This window comes from Nematolebias whitei, chromosome 18 (genome assembly GCF_014905685.2).
Source record: "Nematolebias whitei isolate Nwh7 chromosome 18, NemWhi1, whole genome shotgun sequence".
Taxonomy (NCBI): Eukaryota; Metazoa; Chordata; class Actinopteri; order Cyprinodontiformes; family Rivulidae; genus Nematolebias; species Nematolebias whitei.
Window position 1 is genome coordinate 22,505,349 of NC_056515.1, and position 11,603 is coordinate 22,516,951.

Sequence of the window (11,603 nt, forward strand, 5' to 3'; positions counted from 1 at the left end):
AAACTGCAAATACTGGTCTGTGTGGGTGGGTTTGCGGTACACCTCAGTTTGCAAATGTCCTCTATCAGAGACTGAGACCTCACAGTCCAAGAAAGCCAACCTGCCATTTTTTTACATCTTCTCGTGTGAACTTGATGTATTTATCCACAGAGTTGATGTGGTCAGTAAAATGTTGGACTTCCTGAGATTTGATTTTAACCCAGGTGTCGTCAACATACCTGAACCAATGACTTGGTGGTGTCCCTGAAAAGGACGTTTTTTTTGAATGTCCAGAGGACCAGATTTAACCTTTTTAGATTTTTCTACCTGGATTATTGAGCATGCATCAGGATACCTACCTTAAATAGTTACAAATTTAATTTTTATGTACAGGAGTCCCTCGCGGTTCGTTTTTCGCTGATTTAGCACCTGCTGCATCGGTGTTCAGCCCACAGGTGCAGGGAGAAGCTTCCTCCTGCAGCGTGTCAGATCTCCGCTCTGCAGCGGAGAAGTGGGCGTGGCCGAGAGAGCAGAGCCAGAGGCAGAGAGCGGAGATCATGACATGCTGTGCTCTTTTAGAGCGTTTGGAGTTTAGAAAATTGTTAGTGACAGTGTGGGAAGGGTTTAAAATGCCTTAATATATACCTGTATATACGTAAATAAACAACTACTTAGTACTACTACTACTACTACTTGTGACATAATTTTGGTACATGAGATGGTAATAACAGTAAAGTTTACTTGAACTATACTGTATCTCTACTTTGTGGTTTGTCACTTATCGTGGAAGTCGTGGTCCAAACCCCCGCGATAAACGAGGGACTATTGTATATGAATGTTTCTGCTCAGTGCCTGAGATGACTTCTGTTGTGACTTGGCGCTTTTTAAAATAAACTGAACTGAATTCAAGTCAGACTTCTGCTCTTGTTTGACGTGCTTTACTTCAGGTTCGATGCCTTCGCAGATTACTCCATCCCAGAGATTCTGAGAGTCCCACTGGAGGAGCTCTGTCTTCACATAATGGTAAGTAAGTGAGGCTTTGCTACCCACATAATGAACGTCACACAAACATAAAAACTTGTCGTTCTCCTCTCTGGTAGAAATGTCAGTACGGCTCCCCGGAGGACTTTCTGAGCCGAGCCCTGGATGCTCCTCAGCCTCAGTCGGTCAGCAACGCTGTCAACCTGCTGAGGAAGATCGGTGCGTGTCAGCCCAGCTGCCACGTCCTCACCCCTCTGGGACATCACTTAGCCAGTCTGCCGGTTAACGTGAAGATCGCCAAGATGCTCATCTACGGAGCAATCCTCGGCTGCCTGGAGCCCATAGTACGTCCTGCTGGATCAGCACTTTACGAGTTAATCTTTTGCTCCTTTGGACTTTTTATATTCACAGTATATTTATTCTTGTTCCAAGTAATATGATTTAAAAAGTGTTAAAACATTTGTTTCAGGCGACTATCGCAGCGGCCATCACAGAGAAGTCTCCTTTTTCCACACCGATGAATCGAAAAGAAGAAGCGAACTTGGCTAAAGCTGCTCTGGCGTTGGCCAACTCTGATCACCTGACCATGTACAACGCATACCTGGGGTACGGACCGATCCAAAACACTACATTTTAGTTTTCCTATTAAGCTGTTTTAGATTTTTTTTTTTTTTTCTAACAATTGCAGCAACCATCATAAGTCGGTGATCAGGTGCATCTCTTTGCGTTGTGGTTATATTTTTATGTATTTCTTTTTTTTTTGAAGAGCATTTTCATGAACTCCTTTTTTTTAATGGATCATTAAGTATTTTGTCAAAGTAAAACAAAATACAGCATATTAGGGAAGAAGGATAAGATATGTTGACAGCTGTACAGTATTTTCCTCAGAGACATCTAAGATAATTTAAAGTCCCACAGAATTTTCTCACAATTGCATTTTGTAGAGTGATAATAAAAGTTCAACAACCTGCAGATTTACTCATAGCACTCATTGATGATAAAGAGAAATTAAATATTGAAAGTAAAAATACATTTAGTCTCCTGCACAAATGCCATAAAGTTGGAATTATTTTCCACCAGCATTGGTTGTGAGCTTGGTCACCATTAAATGTATGCATTTTATAAATGATTGTGCATTTTATTTAGGGATGCACAATCCACTTTTTCCACTTCTGATACGGATACTCGATGCTCTGTATCGATCCGATACCACTCTGATGCTGGGAAGCTGTGCTGAATTAAGTTAAAACTTTTTTTTATTTTTTTTTTGCAGACATACTGAATTACAAATTTACTGAAAACTCTGCACCAGTACAGCACACTTAAACACACCAGTAGCTTCACAAGCTTGATCAAACATAAAAACAACACAACTTTAATATGTTCAATCAGTGCAATTATGAGTATAACAGCCAATGTAAAATAAATAATAATAAAGATACTGAAACTGACAAAAACAATAGGTTGGCAACTTTGGTCAAACATGAAAATATAATTTAACAAACCTTTTAAAGGTTTAGGAATTCTAAATATAATATAAAATTAATAATCAAGGAGCTGAAATAAGAATAAAAAACAATAGCTTCACTAGCTTGGTTGGCAGATATTTAAAATAAACATCAATCAGCTCCTGTCCTTATGGATCGATCACATTGTCACCGATACCCGATCAAGAATTTTTTCCCGATATACTGATACTAATATCGGATCGGTGCATTTCAACCAATACCCGTTCAAGATATTTTCCATATCTGTATCGATATCAATATTAATATCAGATTGGTGCATCTCTAATTTTATTGTGCCATCTTCTTTCTGCCAGTCATTGACCAGTATTTAAAATCTATCTGTTGCTTTTATGCATAAATAAATGCATGCTTATGTTATACTTATAATGAAAAATCAGGGAGGACAGGTAAATGAATCCTACAAAGATACTTCAAATCAAACTTTTATTATAGGATGCACTTGTTCTTGCATCATCTTCTGCTGTTTTAGGTGGAAGAACTCACAGACGGAAGGACTGAGGACCGAGCTGTCCTACTGCAGGAAACACTTCCTCAATCGAACGGCTCTCATCACACTAGAGGTAACACAAAGCCGACACCTTTCCTCTCCATCTTCTGTCCATTATGATCTCATACTCTCCGTGGTTCACTCAGAACGTGAAGCACGAGCTGATGAAGATGATGGAGCAGGCAGGTTTCTGGTCGTCCCGCTCCTCTTCCTCCCGTCTGAAGCAGCGAGCAGCCTCGCCGTCCAAGCAGGACATCTCCGTCCTGACTGCGGCGCTGTCGGCGGGGCTCTACGACAGCGTGGCCCGGGTGCTGTGCAACCCCTCGGTGGACGGGCTGGAACGAGTGGCCTGCATGGTGGAGACGCCTCAAGGCAAGGCTCAGGTCCACCCTTCATCTGTTAACCGTAACCTGCAGACCTACGGCTGGCTGCTGTACCAGGAGAAGGTAAGAAAGAGTGCTCTTAGTAACTGTGGGATGTTTCTTAATCAGTTGTTTAGATTTGTTTTAATGAATGATCCTCGTCAGGTTAAATATGCAAAGATCTACCTGCGAGACACGACTCTGATACCTCCTTTCCCCTTGCTGCTGTTCGGAGGCGACATCGACATTCAGCACCGAGAGAAGCTCATCACTTTAGACGGGTGGATCCACTTCCAGGTCAGAGGTCGCAGATCTATGAGCGTACTCACAGAAACCTGATTTTTATGGCCAACGTCTCAAAAGTGCCTGTTCTTTAAGATGCGCAGGAATAAAAATGAACACATTTATGTTTTTTACGTGAGTTTGTGAGATAGTTGCTGATCCTTTCATCTTCGAACTGTCGAAAAAAATATTTAGTTCCTTCTATTCACTAAGAAATATTTTTTGTTGTTTGGGCTGAACCCAACTCTCTTATCTGTTTGGTCCGTCCGTTCTTTGGTTTGTAGATTAAAATGTTTCTCTTTGCTGCGTTCAAGGCTCCGGTACGGATTGGTGTGATCTTCAAACATCTGAGGAAACTGATGGATTCTTTGCTTGAAAAGAAGCTGGAGAACCCCAGGATGAACCTTGAAGGTAAACTCAGGCATCACAGCGTCACAAATAGCAGTCTGTCTCCAAAAAATGAGTCGCGTCCTGGATCTGATTTGTTCCTCTGTCCTTATTGCAGATGACCCAACCATCCAGGTGATTCTGGATCTGATCAGATCAGAGCAAGCTGTGTGACTTCAAACCAGCGCAGGAGAACCAGCACTATCAAACATCGGCCTCGAGTTGTCCTGAAAAGCTCCAGAACTTTAAAATAAACGCCTGCAGAGACATTTAACTCACAATGAAGAGGAATCTACAGCATATGAACAAAAATAACAGAAATTTTAATGTTAAGTTTTGCTTGTTTTGGGATGTTTATTGTTTATAGTTGCTCATCAACCCATAAAATGACTCTATAGGAAAATACACTAACGTTTTAGTTTTCAACTTGTGTGGACACGGAGACACTTGATGCTCTTTTTAAACTCTGACAACATAAAGACAAAATTGTCCTTTACAGTTATTTTCATGGTTTAAATATTCTTTACACCACAATGATAAAAGGAGAAGTCTGTAATCCTTATGGATTTCAGATTATGTGCCGATAATTAGAAGATAGATTTAGAGATGGATGGGTCTGATGTAATTAGTTACAAACACTGAGCTGGTGCTATCTACGAACGTTACGACAAAGCTTTAGGGCCGCGCAAAAAAACAAAAAAAAAACATTTCCACGCTAAGAAAAAAAAATTTAAAGTCCTAAAATTATGAGAATAAAGTCGTATGATACTTTTTTTTAATACAGCTCTCGTTTATTTTTTTCCACAAGTCAGCTCCATGACCCGACCTGTCAATCAATCCAGTAGGCGTGTCAGCAGATGACCAATTCGAAGCTAAATGCTCCTTACCTGCAGAGAGCTGCTGCAGCCCATCAGAGCGTACCTGATATTGGTAATAATCTGATTATGATGTGCTAACAGATTAACGATCTTCTTATTTGTAAAACCAATACCAAAGTATAGCTGAACAAGATGCTCAGCATTCTTCAGTTTACCGCATTTAAAATGTAAACCTGCTTTATCGTGTCGGAGTTCACATAATATTACGACTCATTTAGCTGCGGATTGGTGATTTGCTGACACGCCTATTGGATTGATTGACAGGTCACGTCGTGGAGCTGACTTGTGGAGAAAAATAAAAAATAAACGAGAGCTGTAAAAAAAAAAAAAAAAAATCTCGTACAACTTTATTCTCATAATTTTATGGCTTTTATTTTTATTTGTAGTGGCCCTAAAGCTCCGTCGTAATGACCGAGGTGTTCTAATCGTCAAAGAGCTCTTTAAAGCCTTCAGAAATATGCATTGCAGGTAAAGTTAGATCAATTATGGGGAATGAGTGACTTTACTGAGAGGATAGTAGAATAACTTTGTAATCCTGACCTCTGAGCTGAGAAAAGGTGACATGTGATGTGACAATCAGAAATGGACCAAAGAAATTGAGAGTAAAAAGTGACCCTTTTGATCAAATGTTCTCCGGACAAATGCATAAAAAGATGAAGAAGTATTAACCAATAACATGCTTCAGCCATAAAGCTAAATCAACCCCCAACACCTCTTCACCTGACATAAAGTTTTAAAATGTTCATAAAGCACATGATAATGAATGGAAGCATGTTTTAGCTGAACAAGCTGTAAAATCAGTAGAGGAACTTGAGATTTTTACTAAAAGTTATGAACACAGATACTTTCACATCAAAAGAAATGCAAATTTTTACACTTTTACTTTGTGACTCTTGGTTTAATATTTAAAAACACACCAAATAAATACAAAACTGAAGATTAACTCTGATATAGGTACAGCATGTGAGGAACACGCCTTGCATGGCAAACCTCGAGACAATCGTAGCGCTCCAAACATGGACCATGACCATAACTCCTCAAACACATCATTGTTTAGTTATTCTCTAATTACCAGCTACAGATTCAACAAAATAAAGCACAAAATTTGTCATGTTAGGCTGTTTTTTTATTTTTTATTATTACCATAAAAACCTTAAAAACTGAATGACTAACTGGATAAACTTTTTATTTATAATTAACTGATATGTTTAGGATATCAAACAATAAAATGCAAACTTTGCACTTCCAGAACTATGACACTGATTTTCCATCTGATAACACGGTTTGAGTACAGGAAATCTCAAAGGAGGAAATGATGTGACCTGAGTGTTAGTAATGAATCATGCTGTAGCTTGTGTCCTGGATGGTTGAGTAGGTTGGCTCATCTGCAATCAGACAACATAAAATCAACATGAAAAAAAATAATAATATGAGGACATCATAGGCTTGATGATGAATCCACAGAAAAACACACTTTATAAGTATTGTCCTGTAGAGGAAGTGGATATTTTATAGTACGTTTGTGAAAAAATATCAACAGATATTAATTGCTACTAAAAATTTAACATTGATGGTATGAGGGGTGTTCCCTCTCATTGTCACACAAATTCAGACAAAATCAAATCCTGAAGCTGGGGTTCTGCACAAACTTTATGAGGAGTAAATATCTCACCTGTCGTAGATAGATTTATGAACCGCTTTAGTTTGGAAAAAAATCGTTCATATCTAACATGACGGATGTGCTAAAGGCTAATCCAAATACAGATTAGCTCAAACATCTCCAATCTAAAAAAAAATGTCACAACATCCATCTATTATCTCTACCCGCTTCTTCCTTTCTGGGTCTTTGGTGTCCATATCCAGCAGTCACTGTGTGAGAGGCGGGAGACACCCTGGACAGGTCTCAGTCCATCACAGGGACACATAGAGACAAACATTCACTCTCACTCGCACCTAGGGACAATTTAGAGTTACCAATCAGCCTGACATGCATGTTTTTGGTGTGTGGGAGGAAACCAGAGTACCCAGAGAAAACCCACATATGCACAGAGAGAACATGCAAACTCCACCCAGAAAGGTCCCAAGATGGGATTTGATCCAGCAACATTCTCACTGAGAGGAAACTACCAACTGAGCCACCATACCACCCTCTTCTAAACAGTTTAATTAAAATCCTTACATTATTGTCATTTTCAAAATTACGCAGCTAATTTGGTAGAAATATTATATTTCTGTCGAACTTGACCACATGCTGCACCAGAAGTGCTACAGCTAACAAATGCTTCTGCCACTATTTGCATTAGCAAAAGATTTTTATTTTTAATATTGGAGTTATTTAAAAACAAAAGTAACCATTTCAGTCTTGGCTGCTTCAGACTAGCCATTAGCTTGTCAGTACTGTTGGGCGTAAACTAAGTTTCTCCATTTGAGGCTATTCAAATAATTTTCTGCAACAGGTAAGATATTTATTCCTCGTTATTTTTCCAATGGAATATCAAATTGTCTGGAATGTAACTTAAAATAAATACAAGATAAGTACATCAAACTGACTGTCTTGCTGTCCAAATCTTCAAGGCTCCAAGCATTTAGATAAATATGGCTTCAACTGTTCCCAACAAGATTTTTGCAACTAAAACCAGTGCAGTTTATCAAACATATTGTATCATGACAATTATATGACATAGCATTGTTGCTCAAATTATATGATAGAAACCATAACGTGTTTGACAAGTGAATGACTGCTACTTCATTTAAAATTAATAAATACATACTGTTCTGTGTTGGGTCTGGTAATGGCCCTCTCCTGCAAATTTACAAGACAAAGTTAACATATGGACTGTATCTTTAGTTTTTAAAAACTGTGGCAAAGAACTGTACCTGATGGCAGGTGACGGCAGGGGTCGTGACAGTGGAGCTCCAGTAGGAGACTTCTGACCACTGTAGAAGTTCTCATACGGAACTGGAACTGTTTTGGACATGCAGACACTGTTACCATACTGGCAACTGTTGTGTAATAATTACCCTTTGACTGTAATCCATCCTTGGTTAATCGTTAAATAACACAGTACAGTCTGTGGGTTTGGGCTGTGTTTGTACCTGGTGGTTTGTCTCCGGTACGTCTGAGGTTTATAAAGTGTTCAACGTCTTCCTGGATGTTACAATGCTCCAACGATTTCCTCACTTCCTCATACAGCTATGCCCACACACATGAACAGTAAAAAAAAACAAGGTTAGAGTCTAATAAATAATTTGCTTTACTGATAAATACAGGATTCATCTTGTAAGGTATAAATAATACATTTGATTTCAATAGTTTGATGTTAATTTGAAAATAGCACTTCAGTTGACCCCGAAATTAGCTTTGCAACATTTTCCTTATCTTCCTATATGTCAACTTTAGTTTACAACCTCAACAAGATTACAGCTTAAATTAAAGACCTTGAAAGAATGCACTTTAAGCAGCAGGCGATAATAGAGGTAAAATAAAATTCCATCAAAAACAATCTGAAAGATGCAGTTATATGTCAGCAGCTTTACAGATCTATCAGACTGAGCAACATTCACTCAGAGTAAAGTGGGAACGTTTACTCTTAAGCTGCTAAATGCTTATTTGTGGCCCACAGGTAGCTATTAACTGTGTCTGTGTGCTGTTTAGTGCAAGCCAGAAAAAAAGGATTATTCAGCACTTTTTATTTTTTACCTGAAACAGATACTTACTGCAAGAGAGTGTCAAAATAATATAATTATGAGCTTTCACAATTACTTAAAACGCCCATATGATAGTTTCCTTTATTGTGCGAATGATTAGTCAGCATTCTCATTGTTATCCAGTTTGTTTGTTTGTTTGTTTGCATTGTGCAGTTTTAGCCATTCGTATATCAGGTTTGTTCAGGAGATGGCAGCTGACTTTTAATATTTGTACCATTTATCCTTTTAAAAACATTTAATTTTATTTTAAATCTTTTACTATGAAGAAATAAATTGCGACCTTTTCTGTTCTTTCAAAAATATTGCTCTCTTTGAAATTTGCTTCATCATGCTTTTGTCTTTTTTCATGGCTACTGTTCTGTTACTTTTTAGCTTTTAGCTGTTTGAAGCTAAAGCTTTAACAACTCAATTTTAATTTAATCAGCAAATTTCATCAATCATTTCACATTCACACTTCCCCCCCCCAGAAAATGCAATGTCTCTAGTTTTTAATGTGCTTTGTGTGATTTGAGAATGTTTGTACAGCATTTTGCCGCCAAACGCTAAAGAGGAATTTTCATTTTCCGCTATTGGATGACCGTTTGTTGCTGGATGTTGAATTGTCAAATCGTACCAGATACAAAAAGTATTAAACATACACTTCAACACTTGCTCTTGTCAAGGGCAGACACATTTCCCACTCCTCTCCCTCTCCGCTTTGCTTTTGCTCTGTCCTGCCTGTGAAACTGCTTTAGAGGCTCTCTTCTACAAATCTTCCGAATCATAATTCTGCTATGGATTTGGTCAGATGGTCCCTCAACGCAACTGATAACATTTCTTGAGAAGACAGGTTTTAGGTGAGCCAACTTGCCTTCATAGCACTCACACAGCTGGATACGTCATCAATTTGGAAGGTGATATGTCTATCTCTGCTGTCAATCGAGGATGCTAAGGATGCATATATAATTGGATTTATGATAACAGGTTTCCTGGTTTTTGGAATCGACTGGTTCCTGGTTTATCAACAAACAAGGAAGTCGTTGGCAGCAAATTTGACTCTGGTCAGGCTGTCTGCCTTGTGTGATGGCTTGGGTTGTGCCTCGAGCGCCCAGACTCAATTGCTTTGCGAACAAAGCCGCAGACTGGATGTGATTTGTGAGAATCGCAGGCCACTTGCGGCCCCTAGGATTTGCTGGCAGGATGGATCAGACCTCGGGGAATACGCTCAGGCATGGATCAGTGGTGTGGCCACTTAATTTGGACGTTTCGGAACCGAGAGGACCGACACAGACTCAAGGTAGACATAATCAGTAAAGTTCTGCCTGTCCCCAAAACAAGCGTGTTTATCTGAATTTGGTTCCCTGACTGGCCTTGACAGGCCACCTTATCTTTATCTGCCTGGAGGCTCTGTAAACCCGATGCTCTGCCTCCTCCCCTCTTCCACCGAAGAATTCTATGGACCAATCGGAGAGGCCCGGCTGAATAAACATTCTGTTATCATTTCAGAACTCTTTGGATTATATCTGACACTCCTTGGCCAACCTCGGCACCCCCGAGAATGTTTATGGATCTCTCCAGAAGGAACTGAGTGATTATACCACTCTCATCAGAACTCTTACAGTGCCTCTGTGAGTGTCCTTGGACACGCTCACCGTCCTTGCATCCCACCTCCCCTGCAGAATGTCAGTGTCACTATGTGCTTGTGTGCAAGGTTTTTGTTTTGTTTTCATTTTCAGGCTATCTATATATAGATTGAGAGCCTGTTAGTATTTTTTTTTTGGCTGCAAAACCCATGTTGTCACTTTTACCACTTTTATTATCTGTCCAAACAGGTCTCCCTTGTAAAAGAGTCTTCAAGGCTCAATGTGATTTATCTGTATAAATAAAGGTTGAATTGAATTGAATTGAATTATTCTGTCATTAATAAAAATATTGATTGTACCGCCTCTAAAGAACCCATATTCCACTTATTTATTTGTTCAGACTTTTATTTTGAAAGTCCCCATGTAAAAGTTTGCCTGACTTGGCTAACCTAACCCCACCTCTTGCACAAAGTTTTCAATGCTTTGATTGGTCAACTATTTGGAACTAAATTATAAATTACTTAAATGTTTCTGTCTATACCCACTGCTTATACAGTATGTTTGGTGTGTTTCACAGTGATATACAGTAGAAAAATGTAAAGATTCACCTCATCACTAGTCACACATTGCTGGGAGAGCTGATTAAGATGAGTCCAGATTGTGCTCCTTAGAATATTGATACGCTCTGTTGACTGATTTTCAAAAACCTGTGGTGAAATAAAACAAAACCTCTGACATTTAGCTCAGTGCGTTTAATTCTTGTGAGAATGAGGACGTCATTGTTAGACTTTACCTCACAGGCACTGGTGTGATCCTTCAGCCAGTCATCTCTGATCTTTGCCAGTGCGGCCACATTCTGCTGGTATAACCTGTCTGCCAGTAACACAAATTAAGCAAAAATATTTCATTTAGTAAAGCTGCATTAGGAAAATATGCAATTGCAATATTATTGTTAAATATCTCTATGACATTATTTGCGATAAAACCACTATTTCCCTTAAGATGTGATGTTTAGTGCCTTCAGATAAATACACGCTACCATCTTATGAGTTTAAATAAAGGGCAAATCTCTGATACATAAGAATACAGTAGTCCCTCGCTACTTCGTGGTTCGTTTATCGCGGACTCGCTCTTTCTTGGTTTTTCAAAATAAGATTGGAAATGACACACAATTGGCTGATTGGTGGATGAGCCGCACGATCGGCATGACATTTTTATTTAAAATAAATTATTTGAAATTATTTAGCACCTGTAGCATGTCATATCTCCGCTCTGCAGCGGAGAAGTGGGCGTGGCCGAGAGCACTGGCAGGTGGCAGAGAGCAGTCAAGGCAGAGAGCTGAAATAATGACATTCTTTGCTCTTTTAAAGCATGTAGAGTTTAGAAACATTGTTTAGAATATTGCAAGAGTGTGGGAAGGGTTTAAAACACCTTTATATACATATATA

General features: G+C 39.0%; 2 protein-coding genes across 2 annotated transcripts in view; one reads left to right on the plus strand and one right to left on the minus strand.

Annotated features, from left to right (window-relative positions):
• The window catches only part of dhx29 (DEAH (Asp-Glu-Ala-His) box polypeptide 29), a 155,018-nt gene extending 150,415 nt beyond the window's left edge, over positions 1-4,603 (plus strand). The window contains exons 16-23 of the mRNA XM_037691979.1: positions 927-1,002; positions 1,080-1,304; positions 1,430-1,566; positions 2,959-3,049; positions 3,123-3,422; positions 3,504-3,635; positions 3,935-4,031; positions 4,126-4,603. Coding sequence (XP_037547907.1) covers positions 927-1,002; positions 1,080-1,304; positions 1,430-1,566; positions 2,959-3,049; positions 3,123-3,422; positions 3,504-3,635; positions 3,935-4,031; positions 4,126-4,181 — 1,114 coding nt within the window. The 3' untranslated portion in view covers positions 4,182-4,603. The remainder of the gene's footprint in view (positions 1-926; positions 1,003-1,079; positions 1,305-1,429; positions 1,567-2,958; positions 3,050-3,122; positions 3,423-3,503; positions 3,636-3,934; positions 4,032-4,125) is intronic.
• Positions 4,604-6,204: 1,601 nt separating this feature from the next.
• Positions 6,205-11,603, minus strand: part of pstpip2 (proline-serine-threonine phosphatase interacting protein 2) — a 12,310-nt gene continuing 6,911 nt past the window's right edge. The window contains exons 9-14 of the mRNA XM_037692436.1: positions 10,949-11,028; positions 10,764-10,862; positions 7,982-8,078; positions 7,763-7,850; positions 7,657-7,688; positions 6,205-6,270 (exon numbers count right to left, since the gene is read on the minus strand). Of these exons, the coding sequence (XP_037548364.1) occupies positions 6,215-6,270; positions 7,657-7,688; positions 7,763-7,850; positions 7,982-8,078; positions 10,764-10,862; positions 10,949-11,028 (452 nt within the window). The 3' untranslated portion in view covers positions 6,205-6,214. The remainder of the gene's footprint in view (positions 6,271-7,656; positions 7,689-7,762; positions 7,851-7,981; positions 8,079-10,763; positions 10,863-10,948; positions 11,029-11,603) is intronic.